Source organism: Lampris incognitus, chromosome 21, assembly GCF_029633865.1.
Source record: "Lampris incognitus isolate fLamInc1 chromosome 21, fLamInc1.hap2, whole genome shotgun sequence".
Taxonomy (NCBI): domain Eukaryota; kingdom Metazoa; phylum Chordata; class Actinopteri; order Lampriformes; family Lampridae; genus Lampris; species Lampris incognitus.
This window is the reverse complement of record NC_079231.1, coordinates 26,318,605-26,338,820: the sequence shown is the minus strand read 5'-3', so window position 1 is coordinate 26,338,820 and position 20,216 is coordinate 26,318,605. Positions and strand designations below refer to the sequence as shown.

At 45.0% G+C, this 20,216-nt stretch overlaps 1 protein-coding gene and 1 pseudogene across 1 annotated transcript; one reads left to right on the top strand and one right to left on the bottom strand.

The window, feature by feature from the left end:
• Nucleotides 1-1,252: 1,252 nt before the first annotated feature.
• On the top strand, nt 1,253-2,437 carry LOC130131449 (uncharacterized; the record flags this gene model as incomplete). The annotated part of the gene is given in 2 exon segments (XM_056301125.1): nt 1,253-1,339; nt 2,390-2,437. Coding segments are annotated over 2 exon segments (135 nt in total), but the record flags the coding sequence as incomplete, so codon positions are not given.
• Nucleotides 2,438-13,498: 11,061 nt separating this feature from the next.
• Nucleotides 13,499-20,216, bottom strand: part of LOC130131448 (protein FAM184A-like) — a 187,850-nt pseudogene continuing 181,132 nt past the window's right edge.

Below are 20,216 nucleotides of genomic sequence, written 5' to 3'. Positions count from 1 at the left end.
TCCTCCTTCCATGTCACCCTCCTCTTTATAATCTCCTCCTTCGGTGTCACCCTGCTCTTTATCACGTCCTCCTTCAATGTCACCCTTCTCTTTATCATCTCCTCCTTCAATGTCACCTCCCTCTTTATCATCTCCTCCTTCGATGTCACCTCCCTCTTTATCATCTCCTCCTTCGATGTCACCCTCCTCTTTATCATGTCCTCCTTCAATGTCACCCTCCTCTTTATCATCTCCTCCGTCGATGTCACCCTCCTCTTTATCATCTCCTCCTTCCATGTCACCCTCCTCTTTATCATCTCCTCCTTCCATGTCACCCTCCTCTTTATCATCTCCTCCTTCGATGTCACCCTCCTCTTTATCATCTCCTCCTTTGACGTCACCCTCCTCTTTATTATCTCCTCCTTCGATGTCACCCTCCTCTTTATCATCTCCTCCTTCGATGTCACCCTCCTCTTTATCATGTCCTTCCATTTTACCCTCCTCTTTATCATCTCCCTTGATGTCACCCTCCTCTTTATCATCTCCTCCTTCGATGTCACCCTCCTCTTTATCATCTCCTCCTTCGATGTCATCCTCCTCTTTATCATCTCCTCCTTCTATGTCACCCTCCTCTTTATCATCTCCTCCTTCCATGTCACCCTCCTCTTGATCATCTCTTTCGATGTCACCCTCCTCTTTATCATCTCCTCCTTCGATGTCACCCTCCTCTTTATCATCTCCTCCTTCGATGTCACCCTCCTCTTTATCATGTCCTCCTTCGATGTCACCGTCCTCTTTATCATCTCCTCCTTCCATGTCACCCTCCTCTATATCATCAGTTCCTTCGATGTCACCCTCCTCTTTATCATCAGTTCCTTCGATGTCACCCTCCTCTTTATCATCTCCTCCTTCCATGTCACCCTCCTCTTTATCATGTCCTCCTTCGATGTCACCGCCCTCGTTATCATCTCCTCCTTCGATGTCACCCTCCTCTATATCATCAGTTCCTTCGATGTCACCCTCCTCTTTATCATCTCCTCCTTCGATGTCACCCTCCTCTTTATCATCTCCTCCTTCCATGTCACCCTCCTCTTTATCATCTCCTCCTTCCATGTCACCCTCCTCTTTATCATGTCCTCCTTCCATGTCACCCTCCTCTTGATCATCTCCTTCAATGTCACCCGCCTCTTTATCATCTCCTTTGATGTCACCCTCCTCTTTATCATCAGTTCCTTCGATGTCACCCTCCTCTTTATCAACTCCTTCTCTTTGGATGTGCCCCTCTTTCTCACTGTCCCCAGTGTCTCCCTTATCTTCATCATTTTCTCTTTCGATGTTCCCTTCCTCTACACCACCTTCTCTTTTGATGTTCTCTTCCTCTTTTACATCTCCTCCTTCGATGTCACCCTCCTCTTTATCATCTCCTCCTTCCATGTCACCCTCCTCTTTATCATCTCCTCCTTCCATGTCACCCTCCTCTTTATCATCTCCTCCTTCCATGTCACCCTCCTCTTTATCATCTCCTCCTTCCATGTCACCCTCCTCTTTATCATCTCCTCCTTCCATGTCACCCTCCTCTTTATAATCTCCTCCTTCGGTGTCACCCTGCTCTTTATCACGTCCTCCTTCAATGTCACCCTTCTCTTTATCATCTCCTCCTTCCATGTCACCCTCCTCTTTATCATCTCCTCCTTCCATGTCACCCTCCTCTTTATCATCTCCTCCTTCGATGTCACCCTCCTCTTTATCATGTCCTCCTTCCATTTCACCCTCCTCTTTATCATCTCCTTTGATGTCACCCTCCTCTTTATCATCAGTTCCTTCGATGTCACCCTCCTCTTTATCATCTCCTCCTTCGATGTCACCCTCCTCTTTATCATCTCCTCCTTCGATGTCACCCTCCTCTTTATCATGTCCTCCTTCAATGTCACCCTCCTCTTTATCATCTCCACCTTCGATGTCACCCTCCTCTTTATCATCTCCTCCTTCGATGTCACCCTCCTCTTTATCATGTCCTCCTTCGATGTCACCCTCCTCTTTATCATCTCCTCCTTTGACGTCACCCTCCTCTTTATTATCTCCTCCTTCGATGTCACCCTCCTCTTTATCATCAGTTCCTTCGATGTCACACTCCTCTTTATCATCTCCTCCTTCGATGTCACCTTCCTCTTTATCATCTCCTCCTTCGATGTCACCCTCCTCTTTATCATCAGTTCCTTCGATGTCACCCTCCTCTTTATCATCAGTTCCTTCGATGTCACCCTCCTCTTTATCATCTCCTCCTTCGATGTAACCCTCCTCTTTATCATCTCCTCCTTCCATATCACCCTCCTCTTTATCATCTCCTCCTTCGATGTCACCCTCCTCTTTATCATGTCCTCCTTCGATGTCACCCTCCTCTTTATCATCTCCTCCTTCCATGTCACCCTCCTCTTGATCATCTCCTTCAATGTCACCTTCCTCTTTATCATCTCCTTTAATGTCACCCTCCTCTTTATCATCAGTTCCTTCGATGTCACCCTCCTCTTTATCATCTCCTCCTTCGATGTCACCCTCCTCTTTATCATCAGTTCCTTCGATGTCACCCTCCTCTTTATCATCTCCTCCTTCGATGTCACCCTCCTCTTTATCATCTCCTCCTTCGATGTCACCCTCCTCTTTATCATCAGTTCCTTCGATGTCACCCTCCTCTTTATCATCTCCTCCTTCGATGTCACCCTCCTCTTTATCATCTCCTCCTTCGATGTCACCCTCCTCTTTATCATCTCCTCCTTCGATGTCACCCTCCTCTTTATCATCTACTCCTTCGGTGTCACCCTCCTCTTTATCATCTCCTCCTTCGATGTCACCCTCCTCTTTATCATGTCCTCCTTCCATTTCACCCTCCTCTTTATCATCTCCTCCTTCGATGTCACCCTCCTCTTTATCATCAGTTCCTTCGATGTCACCCTCCTCTTTATCATCAGTTCCTTCAAATATCACCCTCCTCTTTTTCATCTCCTCCTTCCATGTCACCCTCCTCTTGATCATCTCCTCCTTCGATGTCACCCTCCTCTTTATCATGTCCTCCTTCAATGTCACCCGCCGCTTTATCATCTCCTTTGATGTCACACTCCTCTTTATCATCAGTTCCTTTGATGTCACCCTCCTCTTTATCATCTCCTCCTTCGATGTCACCCTCCTCTTTATCATCTCCCCCTTCGATGTCACCCTCCTCTTTATCAACAGTTCCTTCGATGTCACCCTCCTCTTTATCATCAGTTCCTTCGATGTCACCCTCCTCTTTATCATCTCCTCCTTCGATGTCACCCTCCTCTTTATCATCTCCTCCTTCCATGTCACCCTCCTCTTTATCATCTCCTCCTTCGATGTCACCCTCCTCTTTATCATGTCCTCCTTCGATGTCACCCTCCTCTTTATCATCTCCTCCTTCCATGTCACCCTCCTCTTGATCATCTCCTTCAATGTCACCCGCCTCTTTATCATCTCCTTTGATGTCACACTCCTCTTTATCATCAGTTCCTTCGATGTCACCTCCTCTTTATCATCTCCTCCTTCGATGTCACCCTCCTCTTTATCATCTCCTCCTTCCATGTCACCCTCCTCTTTATCATCTCCTCCTTCGATGTCACCTTCCTCTTTATCATCTCCTCCTTCGATGTCACCCTCCTCTTGATCATCAGTTCCTTCGATGTCACCCTCCTCTTTATCATCAGTTCCTTCGATGTCACCCTCCTCTTTATCATCTCCTCCTTCGATGTCACCCTCCTCTTTATCATCTCCTCCTTCCATGTCACCCTCCTCTTTATCATCTCCTCCTTCGATGTCACCCTCCTCTTTATCATGTCCTCCTTCGATGTCACCCTCCTCTTTATCATCTCCTCCTTCCATGTCACCCTCCTCTTGATCATCTCCTTCAATGTCACCCGACTCTTTATCATCTCCTTTGATGTCACACTCCTCTTTATCATCAGTTCCTTCGATGTCACCCTCCTCTTTATCATCTCCTCCTTCGATGTCACCCTCCGCTTTATCATCTCCTCCTTCGATGTCACCCTCCTCTTTATCATGTCCTCCTTCAATGTCACCCTCCTCTTTATCATCTCCTCCTTCAATGTCACCCTCCTCTTTATCATCTCCTCCTTCGATGTCACCCTCCTCTTTATCATCAGTTCCTTCGATGTCACCCTCCTCTTTATCATCTCCTCCTCCATTAGCATCTGTGAGGGAGGTCATGGGGTTCTGGTATTGCTGGCTGCAGGTTTCATTGATCTCAGACCCCCAAGATGACTCTGAGAGTGGGCAGATGGACATGATGTCAAAGGAGTCCATCACGCTGGATACAAAACAAATAATGTATCAATCAATCAATGAATCAACTGGTGAATAAATCAGGGAATGAATCAATGAATCCACATCACTATGTCTTTATGAATGAAACACCTTGAAGGACCAATCCTTTCTGCTCTCACTTTTATAGTTTTTGCCATTGTGCATATCAGTTATGATATTTTAATCAGTGGCTGCATTGTTGTGATTGTGGACACGGGACCACAGCGAGACACAGCTTTAAAACAGCCACTTATGGTCCAACTGAACACAAGCTTGATCCCGTCCTTCAGGCTATAAGAAACAAAAAAACAAAAGAAGAGCTGGTGCTGAGTTACACTGTCTTCATGACTTCCCATCATCTATGGCTTTTCATTTGCTCTGGCAGGGTAGTTAGTTGATGGTTACTGCTAGCTAGGGTATTTAAATAGGCCGGTCATTCCTGAAAGCCCGGAGACTGGCGACACTCAGGGAACACGTCGTAGGAGATGTGGGACGAGGCAGGAACAGAAGATCAATTCTGACATGCTGGACTTTATGTCGGGGTGTCGTGGAGCGTCCAGACGCCACGTCGCTGTTCTTCCATCATGTCACACTACACGGGGTCAAGACCCCCGTTCGTCCTTCCCCATGTTCATAATCAGGCCTGATGCTGGAAACGTGCTGGCAACAACAGAGTCGTGTCAGAATCGGGCTGGATTGGTGTAGTCTGGTCCCGGCACCAGATGAGTGGTGACACGTTTCTCCTACTAACTTTGTGTCCAGAATAACCCACGCAGCTTTCTGGGATCTCGGGGTGGTCTTAACTTCTGAATATGTGGTGAGATAACTGGGTTCAGCTGGACTTGTTAAAACATGTCTGGCGCTCATATTCACTTGCCCCATAAGACGCAGTTGTGAAGCGGAGGCCAGCGGTGGCCCCGTGTCCAGAACCTTGACAATGTGACAACGAAGTTGGTGAGAAAAATATCACAACTGATATGCACGATGGACAACTAGAGAAATAAGACCCATGTTATAGAAGAAATAGAATTAGCATTTAAAATGGACATGTATTCACACACACACACACAGCCACTCACCTGGAGCGGTGGTGGTGGCCCATAGCAGCGAGGTGGGTCATGCTGAGGAAGCGGTGTCTCAGAGCTTGGCTGGGGGTGATTCTCTGGGCAGCATCCAGGCTGAGCATTCTTTTGAGCAGATCAACAAATGCCCGGATGTCTTCCTCCTAGTGCTCGTCCGCCCCCTCAGGTCTGCACTGGATTTAGAGACCACACAACCCACAAGTCAGTCAAGTCAAAAGAAAATGCCTGGCTCATGTTAGAGGAGCAAAGTGACGGTTCTCAACTGAGTCATCCCTTGTAGAAGAAACCAGTACCAGCGGCACCACTTACCTTCAACAGGACATCAAGGGAGCCCAACCTAAACCTGCTGGGGCACCGGGGCGATTTCCCTGTGTCCTGGAAGTACTCCCATGGCAGCTAAAAGAAATAATCTTTGAAACCTTTTCAGCAGTTTCACCTGGTACTTATCTGATGTGTTTTCTGAGCAGCTGAAGCAGGAAGTTGTTATGATACACTACCTTGAGCCTCCAGGTTTGATGGTTTGAGTCCCTGGTGAATAAACACCTCGTCCTCAAACCAGCATCCAACAAGTGATCTGCCGGCATGCCTTGTGTCGCCACAATGGCTCTCATCTGGAGAGACAACACAACATCACGTTAACCCACCTTCAGCTTCAACAGTGGGTTGGGAGATTCTGTGTGTGTGATGAAGCAGCTGGTGAGGGACATCAGGTGACTTACAATGTCAAACTCTTTCCAAGAAGGGTAGAGGTGTCTTCCCCAGAGCATCGCTGCCATGACACAGCCAAGGGACCACATGTCTATTGCCTCTGAGATGGGGAGGCCCAAGACAACTTCTGGTGCCCTAAAGGTGGGGAGACAAGGACCAAAGACAGCAAACATTACCAAGGACCCACAAAACAAAATCACACATTTGTAGATGAATTCCCCCATCACCCCCACCTGTAATAAAAGAGGGTGTAGGGAAGAGTGAAACTGCTTTTCCTAAGCTTGATATAGCTCTGTTTTCTCCATTTGTGTATCTGCTGTATGTCTTAACATGCTTTTGTGATTGTGGTGTGCTGTCTTGGCCAGGTCTCCCTCAAAAAATAGATTTTCAATCTCGAGAGACCTTCCTGGTCACATAAGGTTAAATAAATAAATGAACAGAAATCAGTCCTGAATGTGCTCACCAGCTGAGAATGATCAGATCTAACATGTCTCCTCATCAGTATGGAAGAGTAGCACAACTGCAGCTTCTGGTGTCCAGCAGAACTGCAGACACACTGCTGGACCCTTCAGGTCTCAGTACTGCTCACCTGTAACCAGGAGGCTGAAGGATTAGTCCATGGGCCAGACGATATTTCGGTACACTCAAGGTGGCAAAACTTACTTATAATTTTTGAAAGGATCCATGTCTGTAGATGATATTTTGGTATGATAACCATTCCTGAGTGGCAGCTGTATCACAGTTATCAGCTCATGAAGTTAACCACCCGCTAAACTAAATTGCATTTTAGACGCTGGTGCATATCCTGGTTTAGCCTCATGGTCAGGACATTTTTCAATGTTCTATAATATTGTCTTTGGTATCATTTTAAAGGGGACCTTCTTAGCTTTCATTCAAGCCCTGTTGTGAATATTTCTCACAAATATAGAGGTCACTTGAGCTCTTCAACCCGTCAATAACACACATCTTTCTGCATTTTTCGCCTAAACTATATACTTTCTTTTAGCCCTGTGGCATCTAGGAATATCAGGGACACAAAACACAAAAACTGGAATACTCACAGGACTGTAAAGATTCAGGAAATGTATAATATACCCATACTATTTCATTGTGTGAGGTGATTGTGAGCCTTAAATGAGAACTAGACCAAAGCCAGTTAGGTCACAAACTGGTCTCTATACATTTGTTTAAATACACAATCAAAATACATGATAAAAAGGAATACCATAGTGAGGTAATGAACTATTTTAATATTTTAAACAACATTGACATTTACATATACTTAGTCAATGATACATGTAATCCCATATCATTAGTGGGTATATGTAATGGTAATGGGTAGGGTAATGGGTATATGTGAATATGGTTACATTATTGTTATCAAGCTCTGGGTAACCAAGTCCAGAATCAACATCCTGTGCATCAATAGACTACTACCACAGTAATACCATCAGAATCATCACACTGTCATTCATCAAACTGCTCGTTTCTCTCATCATCTGACTCCCCAAGTTCAAAGTCCAGTTCTGGACCATCCTGCTGTTTTTGGTTACTGCAGGTCTGTAACCTGCACATGTCTGTGCATGGAAGTCCATTTGACAGGCACATGCAGCTTGGCATTTTGCATGAATGCACACACTTGCATGTTAGCATTTCCAAGAGCACATCTGGTGCAGGTGGGGAGCGCATCCAGTAAATGGCCAGCTTGCCTTCATCGTCTGTCCATCCATACTCAGTAGGGCTTGGCACCACAGGGTTAGCCTGCAGACAGCACTTCCATATTGCTGCCTGATAGTTGGCTCGTTGAACATGCATAAAGAGACAGTCTCTACATGGTGGCAGCTGGCTGGACTCAACCTCTCCCCTTTTGGTGCAGAAGAGCTGGTAACGCAGTTTGTTCACCTCAGCAGTGCTGCTATTAGCAACATACATCCGACAGGTGAACTGCTCAATTTTCTGGAACAGCTCATCGCTCACATTCCATGTCTGTCCCAGTTGACTAAAAGTCTCTTGGCAGGAAGTGTGCTTTCTCACTGTCTTCAGGGCATTCAGCTTCCCTCGACCAGCGAATGCACTGACAGTGTCGCAGCCTGTGAAGGCATGTAAGCCAATTAGGCTGTCACAGATGCTGTCTCCAAGTGAACTTGCCAGTTTGGTGATGTCGACAAACCGTGTGCGGTTCTGAGTCCCACACTTCTGGTAGATGGGACAGGTGATGTCCTTCTGGAAGCCAAGACAAAGCACCATGACATCAGTGTCCTCAGCTGTGATGATAACTGACTTTGAGCCCGCATTTGCTGCATGCAATGCATGCAGGAGCAGACGGGTGTCAGCTTCTTCATGTGTGGAGTGCAGTTCTGCTGCTTCCTCACACCCATCTTCTGTCAACTTGTAGCAGGTTTCCTCACAGGTCATGTACAACACCTTGCCATGCAGCATAGCTCTGTATCGTGGGAGTTTCCACTCTTCCACCAGAAACTTGATGAGACTGGTCTTGTTGGAGGAACTGCACAGAAATTTTCTCCACTGCTGGACGTGGTGTCCCCCTGCAAGATTCTTGTACTGGAGAGTGATGTCTCCACCCCGGTTCAGTCGTTCAGCATCTTTGATCGAAGTCTGGTGATAGACATCAAAAACAACATCAATCCTCCCACTCTGTGCTCCCTCATGGAGGACCTGGGTCAAGGCTGACTCTGCCACCTGTGCAAAGGTTTTGTTGTTGCCATTCATTTTTTGGACCAGGCTCATCCCATCAATGATGGAAGTAGATGGGATTGGGATGTCTTCTGCAGGAGATACATTCTTTTCAAGCTCTCTGGCAAGTGCAGCCTTGTTTGTTTTTCGTAAGGACCCATCAGCATTTGCCAGTGCCCATGGTAGTGGGCCCAATGGGTAGGCAAGGACATCCTTCAGATTCACCTTCCTGCTTTCAGCCACCAGGATCATGTGACTGAAAAGGTTTCTATCTGCCTTCAGAACCACATCCTGTGCTTTCTTTCCATGAGCTTGTTTTGTGCTGACATTGGAGAATGTTTTCAGACTTTGCTTGGTCATCTTGTCGTGGAATTTCACAGGTGGTGGGTCTGCATCTAACCTTGTTTGCTGGAATGCTTGGTAGGCCTCTTCTCCTTTCTCAAGAGCTCTCAAGAGATCTATGGTCACATCAGGTGGAGCCATGTTGCCAGTGGAGAGGCTAACCAAATCAATCTCATCAGGGGACATAGGATTGAGCCAGTTATTCTCCATAAGGTCCATGAGAGACTGGACATCTGCTTCATCTCTCTTGATCCTTGGACTCTGTAGATCTGGATGAGACCATTTGCACCTGCCTTGACCTGTCAGGTCTCTCAGCTGTCTGAGGTACATGCTTCTATACTCAGCTGTGAGATAATATTTGGTCACAGCTCCTGGCTTCAAGCTGAATCCCTTTGTTCCTCCAGCTGTTTGGGTGTCTTTGTTCACCGTTTCTTCTATAGCTTGGTCAACAGGGATTCGGCCAAAGGGATTGGTGGAGCCCAGTTGGACTGAGAAGCCTCCTTCCATGAATTCTGTGTACACATCTGGGTGTGTGATGGGCAGCTCAGACATCTGGGCGTAGTAGTAGGGGAGGTAGCGTGCATAATTCATCCTGTCATAAGCAAAGCACCATGGGATCATTGCTCGAATGCTAGCCAAGTGTAGCATCCAGTCTCCCTCTCTGGATGCTCGGATGAGCCCCAACAAGATTTCAACCATGTCCAAATAGGACATCCAGAAGTTCGAGAGGCTGCCGTTTCCACCTCTAAGGAACTCACGGTAGACTTCAAATAGATCCATGATGCGTGTACAAGAGCTGTTCTCGAGGACCTCCTTCAAAGCATGTTGTGAGACTTCTTTCCCAAGGCTGTCAATGGTCTTCAGTGTCTCATTCAGGTGAACCATGTCATTCCTGTGAGTTTCTTCCAACCAGGACAGGAAACCATTCAAGGTCAGTCGCATGAGAGCCTCATACGGGAGCTTGTGTAGTCGCACTGCCCTGTTGTACTTGCGGCCATCCATAACACCAGCAATTGAGCCTTCTGCAATCATGCCAGACTCAATGCAGAGGTCTTTGAGTCCAGCATCTTGGAAACGCTTTCCTATTATTGCCAGCATTGTGCAGATGGTGTGGAATACCCCAAGCCTAACGATGATATCATGGAACTTGTCATGGTGTTTCCATGTGATCTCGACAGCCTTCGCATACAGGGCTTGGTCAAAGACACAGACAATCTTCCTCAGGCCTAAGCACTGCATGATGCTCAGTGACTGGTTAAGCACCTCGTTGACAGTAGACATTTGTGTCGCTGGAGCATTGATGGTAGGCAGATAGCCTATATTGTCAGGGATAACCGTCATCTCTCCTCGAGTCAGGCTGTTGAAGCCTGTCCAGCTGCTGACTGACTGTTCTTCTTGTTGTGACATGCGTGCTAGGGCCCAAAGAAGGTTTTTCTCTCTGGCAAGCTTAGTATTGGCTGCAGTATCGGCATCTGACTTTTTGCTTTGTGGTGGCCCTACCCGTTGTCCAGCATTGTAAGTTGGTAACATTGGTGGGGGTCCATCAATGCTTCTCTTCTTTGTTTTGGGAACAGTGGGCATGGGTTGGACAGGAAGTGGGTTGACTGGCTTTGCTTGCACAGCAATCCCATTGACTCTGTGAGATGTTCCCTCACCACTGACAGTTTCTTCAAGACGGTCGATATTGTCCCAGGCTAAAGTTGTGAATATGCCAGGATGGATGTTAGCTGGAAATTCAATGCCACACCCTGATGATGAGAGTTTCTGGAGACACAGGGCAGTGTTGATCTCTTCCATCTGTGAATAGGACACACTGTGACCAAGTCGGTTGAGGATGTTTATCAACTCTACATTTCCTGTCAACGATTTGACACTGAATGGCAGAACAATGTGCTTGGAAGGCTTGGTATTTCCACATGTCACTGCATATACTATGTCATGGCCAAATGACTGCAGAAGGCACTGCACTCTCTGGGATGCATGATCAGGATCATTTGAGCCTGTGAGTAAAGAGTACAGGAAGATAATGAGCGACTCTGGAATGGTAGGACATTCTGCTTCTGGTTTGACTTCAGGCGGCCAGGTTTGAGGAACATCTTGACTTTTAATGTCTGCTCTCAATTTGATGGCTGCTTTGGCTATAACATCTTGTGCACTGACACTTTTCAGGGTCTGCAGCTCCCTTTTGAGAGACTGATTTTCTTTGGCAAGTTCCCTCATGGACAAGTTATCGGGATAGAGGAGGGATTTTCCTTTCTCATCAGGGAATATCTGCAAGGCTCCAGCAAACTCACTCTCCAGGTTTCGCCTTATGTGCTTCTTGGTTGATTCCTTGACTTGGGCAATGCCTTGGGAGTTCATTGAAGCTACCAGTCTAGAAGAGAGATCAGTCATTGTCATCACTTGAGGATTGCCAAAAAGCTCCATCCTGATGAAGAGGAACAGCTCATTGTATGCCTTATTCACAGCAGCTTCATACTGGGCTGCAGCATCATCATCTTCATTGCTGGCAACCTCTCCTTTGGAAACCTCTTCTTTGGTGTAAAGTCTATAGCATGACCTGTGGTAGTGCCCTTCAGCTGCTACAAGGTCTCTACTCACAATGGCAAGGATTCTGCTGTCCCTTTTCTTTGTGGCTGCACTCCTGATCTTTGCATCAGCTCGCAGTTCTCGACACTGCACCAGTACTTCTCTCGTATTCTGTCTCTTGGAATATTTGCTGTTTTTCTGACAAAATATGCACTCTGCATCATAAGTCCTAGATGTACTTGGAGCATGTCGAGCTACTCTCTTAGATTGTTTCTCTTCAGCAGAGACACAACTTTTCTTTTCTTTTGCAAGGAGGCCATCAAGAATTTGCTTCATAATGAAGATACTGCGACACTTTCTGTGATAGTACATTGCTGGAATCTGTCCCTCAGGAATGTCTTTTGCCAGTTTCAAAACTGGTGCATGATTTCGTATCTGAGCTGCCCTGAGCAGAGTTCTCCATGAGTCGACACTTTGTAGTGAAACCAGCTTATCTGTATCATCAGAACAGTGGATAATGCACTCCACCCGTGGGCGCTTTGGTATTGGGTAAAAACTTGCTTGTTCACCAGTGGCCATATTCAGTCAGTTTTCACCTGCCACATACAAACAAATACATGTAACTTAGGTGTATGAACACTACTAAAACAAAGTTTACTTTGCTTCACCAGCGTCATATTACCATTATTTATCTTACATAGCCACAAATAGATACATTACCTAGTTGCTATGCAACAGCTGTATTTTGTCCACATGAGGCCGCTAAAATCAACACAAGATGAAAGTTCCTCGTAGCCACTTTAACTAATCATATTAACATATACATTAAAAGAACATGCTAACATTATGGGAAATTAGCTTACAATCTTCTCCGGAGTGAGACAAGAAGATAGATACCAGTTTCCTCTATATGTGTTTAGTAGAAAGCTATCTGGCTGCACGTTAGCCTAGCTTAGCACAATGATGGAAGTACACAGTACTGGTTATCCTTGGTTGTTGGCCAACTAAGAACTGTCCCAGAGTTTAAGCTAGGCTAATCAGTACCAGGGGTGTTGAAATGCTATATTTGTAAAAATCTGGGCAAATACACAATTGTGAGAGGCACAGAAACAGGTTTCCTGAAAGAAAAATGACATAGCTGCTCATTTGGAAAGGTTATCATGTATTATTTTACTTCTGTTAGTATACCAAATAAAATGGCACCAGCGAAGTTGTGTCACCTTGGGTGATATCGATATCTGGTCTGACCCATGGACTAACTGGCTTTGGTCTAGTTAGTTTCTTAGTAATAATGCCCTTCTAATTTAAGGTTCACAATCACCTCACACAATGAAATAGTATAGGTATATTATACATTTCCTGAATCTTTACAGTCCTGTGAGTATTCCAGTTTTTGTGTTTTGTGTCCCTGATATTCCTAGATGCCACAGGGCTAAAAGAAAGTAGTAGTTTAGGCGAACATTGCAGAAAGATGTGTGTTATTGACGGATTGAAGAGCTCAAGTGACCTCTATATTTGTGAGAAATATCCACAACAGGGCTTGAATGAAAGCTAAGAAGGTCCCCTTTAAAATGATACCAAAGACAATATTATAGAACATTGAAAAATGTCCTGACCATGAGGCTAAACCAGGATATGCACCAGCGTCTAAAATGCAATTTACTTTAGGGGGTGGTTAACTTCATGAGCTGATAACTGTGATACAGCTGCCACTCAGGAATGGTTATCATACCAAAATATCATCTACAGACATGGATCCTTTCAAAAATTATAAGTAAGTTTTGCCACCTTGAGTGTACCGAAATAGGAAATTTTGGGCTCTGGCCCATGGACTAGATGCTGCCACGCTGAACCTCAGAGGAGGGAACAGCCAGACCAAAGTCAATCAGCTTCACCCTGAACGGCTGACTGACTTGGTCCACCAGCATGATGTTGTCTGGTTTCAGGTCTGTGTGAATCAGCCCGATGCTCTTCAGAGCTGTGAAGGCGGTGGCCAGCTGGAGACGGAGAGGCAGGAATAAGACAGGAGTCGCCACACTCACCACACTGGGCACGTTGGCCACCGTGTCATAGTCGGTCCTTCATTTTCCCAGTAGATTCAAGGTGTGCCAGACGAACAAGCCGAGAGTCTAACGTGTCACTGTACCTGCACTGTGATGGGACGAATCTCATTCAGAGACAGAGGTGTAAAGTGTGTCTGTCTCATGTGGTCGAGGAGACTCATGTGTAGCTGTTCAAACACCAGACACTCTAGTCCGCGATAGAAAAAGCCTTCATGGAAGCGGACGATGTGATGAGCGTCTGGATCAAGACTGCTGACTACTTCCGGCATGGCCAGCTGTGGATACACAAGTTGTTGAGCTTCATACAAAGTACTTCTACCCAATATATACATACTGATACCAGCTCTTCACCTCAGACATCTTGAGGAGACAGGTTTTTATTTGTTTGTTTGAAACGTTTCCTTCTTTTGCTCCCTGGTTGTATTTGGCCGATTACCCCACACCTCCGAGCCGTCCCCGTCACTGCTCCGCCCCCTCTGCCGATCCGGGGAGGGCTGCACACCACCACATGCCCCCTCCAATACATGTGGAGTCGCCAGCCGCTGCTTTTCACCTGGCAGGAGCCCCGACCGACCAGAGGAGGCGCTAGTGCAGTGACCAGGACACATACCCACATCCGGCTCCCCACCTGCAGACACGGCCTGTTGTGTCTGCAGGGACGCCCGACCAAGCCGGAGGTAACATGGGGATTCGAACCGGCGATCCCCGTGTTAGTAGGCAACGGAATAGACCACTACGCCACCCGGCGCCCCGGAGACTAAATGTTTCAGCAACAGAAACAGACGTTAAAACAAGGCTAGATGGATAGATAGATAGATAGATAGATAGATAGATAGATAGATAGATAGATAGATAGATAGATAGACAGATAGATAGATAAATAGATAGATAGATAGATAGATAGATAGATAGATAGATAGATAGATAGATAGATAGATAGATAGATAGATAGATAGATAGATAGATAGATAGATAGATAGATAGATAGATAGATAGATAGATAGATAGATAGATAGATAGATAGATAGATGGTTGAATGGTTGGATAGACAGATAGATAGATAGATAGATAGATAGATAGATAGATAGATAGATAGATAGATAGATAGATAGATAGATAGATAGATAGATAGATAGATAGATAGATAGATAGATAGATAGATAGATAGATAGATAGATAGATGGATGGATGGATGGATGGATGGATGGATGGATAGATAGATAGATAGATAGATAGATAGATAGATAGATAGATAGATAGATAGATAGATAGATAGATAGATAGATAGATAGATAGATAGATAGATAGATAGATAGATAGATAGATAGATAGATAGATAGATAGATAGATAGATAGATAGATAGATAGATAGATAGATAGATAGATAGGTGGATAGATGGATGGATAGATAGATAGATAGGTAGATGCCTAATTGTCCTTACTTAATGAATTTTGTTCCCACACAGTCTGTACAGCCAAATACAAGTTCATCACATCGGAAAACAAGTTTATCTTCATACTTACACATACAGTATGTGTATTTTTTTGGGGAGGGTTGTCCTTCTTTTTCTCCCTAATTGTATTTGGCCGATTATCTAAATTATCTTTGGTCAGTTATCTAACTGTATGTAACTATGGACGTATGTATTATGTCTAAAGTATGTGACATACTGTACACATAATACATACGTCCATAGTTACATACAGTTACACAGTTGTTACACACAACAACTGTGTAACTGTATTAATGGCCATTAATGAGACACATGGACGAGTGTTGTCACCGGGGTACTTTATTTAAAGCTGCTGTAGCAAAGGGGACAGAACTTCAGTCAAAGCAGGCTTTGTTTCTCCAGCATGTCGGCCTTTATCTGCAAGCACATGGGAGGAATGTGGAGAACGGGTTGAGGGCCATCAACAGCTCACACTGCACCAGCAGCAGCAGCATCCCATCCCACATACCAAGTTCTATGTCTCTCTCTCTCTCTCTCTCTCTCTCTCTCTCTCTCTCTCTCTCTCTCTCTCTCTCTCTCTCTCCCTCTCTCTCTCTCTCTCTCTCTCTCACTCACTCACACACTCACTCACTCACTCACTCACTCACTCACTCACTCACTCACTCACTCACTCACTCACTCACCCTCTCTCTCTCTCACTCACTCACTCACTGACTCTCTCTCACCCTCTCTCTCTCTCTCTCTCTCTCTCTCTCTCTCTCTCTCTCTCTCTCTCTCTCTCTCTCTCTCTCTCTCACTCACTCACACACTCACTCACTCACTCACTCACTCACTCACTCACTCACTCACTCACTCACTCACTCACCCTCTCTCTCTCACTCACTCACTCACTGACTCTCTCTCACCCTCTCTCTCTCTCTCTCTCTCTCTCTCTCTCTCTCTCTCTCTCTCTCTCTCTCTCTCTCTCTCTCTCTCTCTCTCTCTTCTCTCTCTCTCTCTCTCTCACACTCACTCACTCTCACTCTCTCACCCTCTCTCTCTCACTCACTCACTCAGTCACTCACCCACTCACTCATTCACTCACTCACTCACTCACTCACTCACTCACTCACTCACTCACTCACTCACTCACTCACTCACTCACTCACTCACTCACTCACTCACTCACACGCACACGTTTCCTAATTTTGTTGGCTAAATGTTTCAAATCCACAATGTCTTTGGGTCCAAGTCGTGGGGGTCCTCCCTATGTTCCCCGGGTCCTATAGTCCCCGGGTCCTATGTTCCCCGCTTTGTATGAGACCGGGGAATATCGGACCTTTTTGTATACAGAGGGCCCTGTATTCCCCACTTTTCCCCAAAAGGGTCCTATGTTCCCCGTTTTGTATGTGCAGGGGAACATAGGACCTTTCTTTATAAAAAGGGTCCTATGTTCCCCTAGGGCACCCGGGGAACATAGGACCCTTTTTATAAAGAAAGGTCCTATGTTCCCCGGTCAGCAGGTTTGACGCTGTTTGGCGCAAAAAGTGCATTTTCAATAATGCATTATTTAGGGCAGATTATTAAGAAGACAATGAATCATACGATTTCTATTTTTATATCACAAAAACGAATTCACAAAGTCCAGGTTGGCTCAAGTATGTGGAAACTTTCGACACTAAACCAATTTCAACTTATTAGGCTATAGCCTATATTTGGGCGCATAACCCACCCCGGTAGTTCTCTGATATTTATGCGCGAAATGTGTCACTTACCGAGGAAAATGCGCCTCGCCGAGTAGGTGAGCTGGCTCGTCTGTGTCTGAATGTAATATAGTAAGCCTATGTTCCTTGAGCAACTGTACCCGGGCATAGCTCAGTCGGTAGAGCTCTCGCCTATGGATCGCAAGGTCGTGAGTTCGATCCCGGGTGCCGCCAACTCAGCGTATGAGTAGCACATTGTGCGAGAAGTGCTGGGAGCTGAGGATAGGTGTTGTGTTCCGTCCTCAGCAGTCCATCTCCCAGAGGTCTAGCGCATTGTACCAGGGATAGACTCCTGCAAAAGCTGGCTGATACCGACAAGAGGCCAATTCCGACCCACTTCTTCTATGTTCCCTAGAAAGCCGTCGTTCCCATCATAACCACACCAGCTTATTGGGAAAAGCATCTGACAGATATTAGATAGAAACCATCTGCTCAGCAAGGCCCTTTAAGCATCATAATTGTAATGATAATAATAATAACATAATAATAATAATTGTCATGTACCGGTTCTGCATGTAAGGGCACCCGTATGTATGTGACGTCACCTGTTGACGTGGGAGAAGCGCGAGGAATATTGTTCGGGCAGTCTTGCAATACGGTGGAATAAAGCAAGCCACGTTAGGCATTGTGTAATAACGGTGTGCCTGATCATTTATAATCAATGACACCTAAATAAGCATATAGGTGGGAATAACGGATCAGAACAATAATAATGATAATAATAATAGCGTAATAATAATGATGATGATGATGATGATGATGATGATGATAATAATAATAATAAGGATAATAATAACAATATAGCCTTATATTAGAAATGCTAAAAATCGGATAATTGAAATATTTATAATTATAAAGTAGGCTAATAAGGCATGGTAATAACAATAAAATAATAACAATATCTGCCTGGTCTCTTAAGATTCTAAGATGCTGTATGCTACAGAAATAACGGGACATGGGCCTAGGCTAATGAATACGCCTTTTTGACAAAATATGAATGAAAGGCTAATCAACAACGCTAAAGCTGAATCACAAAACACATATTGCTCGAAAAATAATTTATAAATAGCCAAATGCACACATGATTTCGAGTTTGGAAATATTTAAGACTTGTCGTGGATGTGTGGTCATCTGCACGCAAGTTTCCTGGCGTTCTAAACCACATGATCAAAATTCACCAATGTCTAAACCGCCCGCCAACTTGCAACAATTTGCAACAATCGGTTGTTATCGGTGATAACTCGTGGACTCACTGTCATGTGCTTACTAGCCTACAAGAAGACAAACAATGGCGATAGTTATGGATGGTGATCGAGGGGGCAAAGTGTTGGTACATGAGAACTTCAGATATCAGAAGCACCGCACCAATCAAGACACCATTAGATGGAGGTGCTGGAGGTGGAACTGTAGAGTGCCACTGATCACAAATAGATTTGAAGTGGAGGACGTGGATGCTAACATTATTGTGCACGATGTTGGGGAACACGTGCATCCCCCTGACGGAGAAATGGTGCACCGTGCAGAATTCCGACAGGGGGTGATTGCAGAAGTTGCGAGGGAGCCAACAGTCCCAATCAGAAGGATCTATAATGCGCAAAGGGTCCTGCAGCGTCGGCAATGTCAAATCCAGGGTTTTAGCCCCTCTTTGTTGAGTAGCCTAATGGACTAGGACTACTCATTTTGATTTTTTGAAGAAGAAAAAAGCCTTAACGTTAGGCTAGTTAGGCCTTGGAGATTTTTGTTTTAGACCATGCCTTTTCTGGGGGGCTTCTGCCATAGACCAACCCTTTTTCAGCCAAGCTTTTACTAGAAGCATTTTGTTATTAATAGCCTATTATCAGCATTACTATTGATAGTATTGTGCCTGTAATTGTTATTTGTTATTAGGCCTCTTTTATAATTAGGCTATTATTATTATTATCATTATTAGGCTGTTATTATTATTATTATTATGTATTATTTCTTATTATTATTATTGGTATTATTACTATTACTATTATTATTATTATTATTATTAAAGAAGAACATCAAAGGATGTAAGGTAGCACTCATCAAATGAAAAAAAAGACACAATTCTCTATTTTACCATTTCATTGTTTGGCATCAGTCATTAACTTGGCCGGGTGGTCTTCTTCAGAAACCTTAATGACTGATGCCAGACAATAAAATGGTGAAATAGAGGACTGCCTCTGTTATTTTCTTACCATTTGGTGAGTGTTACCTTACATCCTTTGATGTTCGTCTTTGATTCATGTTTTTGGTTTAGCACCTCCACAAGCCTTTAGTTTTTTGAGAAGCACATATTATTATTATTGGGCAATTAGCCTATTGTGTAAGGTAGGCGGCCCCCGTTGATGGATACTTTGTGCTGGTCCTAAATTTCAAGTCCTGGTCTAAGTTCTCTGCCTAAAAAGTTCATCATTAAAGTCTTTTTGAAAGAAAGTCTGCCAAGTGATTTAATATGGAAAACGAACTGCAAAGTAACAAGAAAGTGGCTGAAGTGTCCAGTGCTGTGCAAATTGAACTTTGAGCGAAGGTGGAAATGGCTACTGGTTATACTGGTAGGCGGGCCTACTGCAAGACAAACTTGCGTTGGTTGCCGACTGTCCATGCTGAGCCGGAGAGCCAACTAACTAGGCCTACTGCAGTAAATATTGGTAAGAAATAACAATAAAGCAAATTACAGCCTCCTCTATAGGCCGAATTTGGATACACACTCAAGGTGGCCTGCGATATACAACAGCCAACAATGGTAATACGGCCTAATTTAATCAGCGGAGGAACAGATTGTCGTAGCCTACATCTCAGCCTTGACCCCAGTTTTTATTATTTTGGACCCGTTAAGGAAATTAATTTGCAAAAAGGGTTCTAAGTTCCCCGGTTTGTTCCTCGATTGGCAATAGCGGGGAATATAGGACCCTTTATTTGGAAAAAGGTCCTATGTTCCCCTGGAAACAGCGGGGAATATAGGACCCTTTTTCCAAAAGAGGGTCCTATGTTCCCCGGTGTCTATTGCAACGGGGATTATAGGACCTTTTTAGGGGAAAACGGGGAATATGGGACCCTTTTTTTTCGAAAGGGTCCTATGTTCCCCGATCGGGGAACATAGGACCCGGGGAATATAGGACCCGGGGACTATAGGCACGGCCCCGAAGAAGTGGGTCGGAATTGGCCTCTTGTCGGTATCAGCCAGCTTTTGCAGGAGTCTATCCCTGGTACAATGCGCTAGACCTCTGGGAGATGGACTGCTGAGGACGGAACACAACACCTATCCTCAGCTCCCAGCACTTC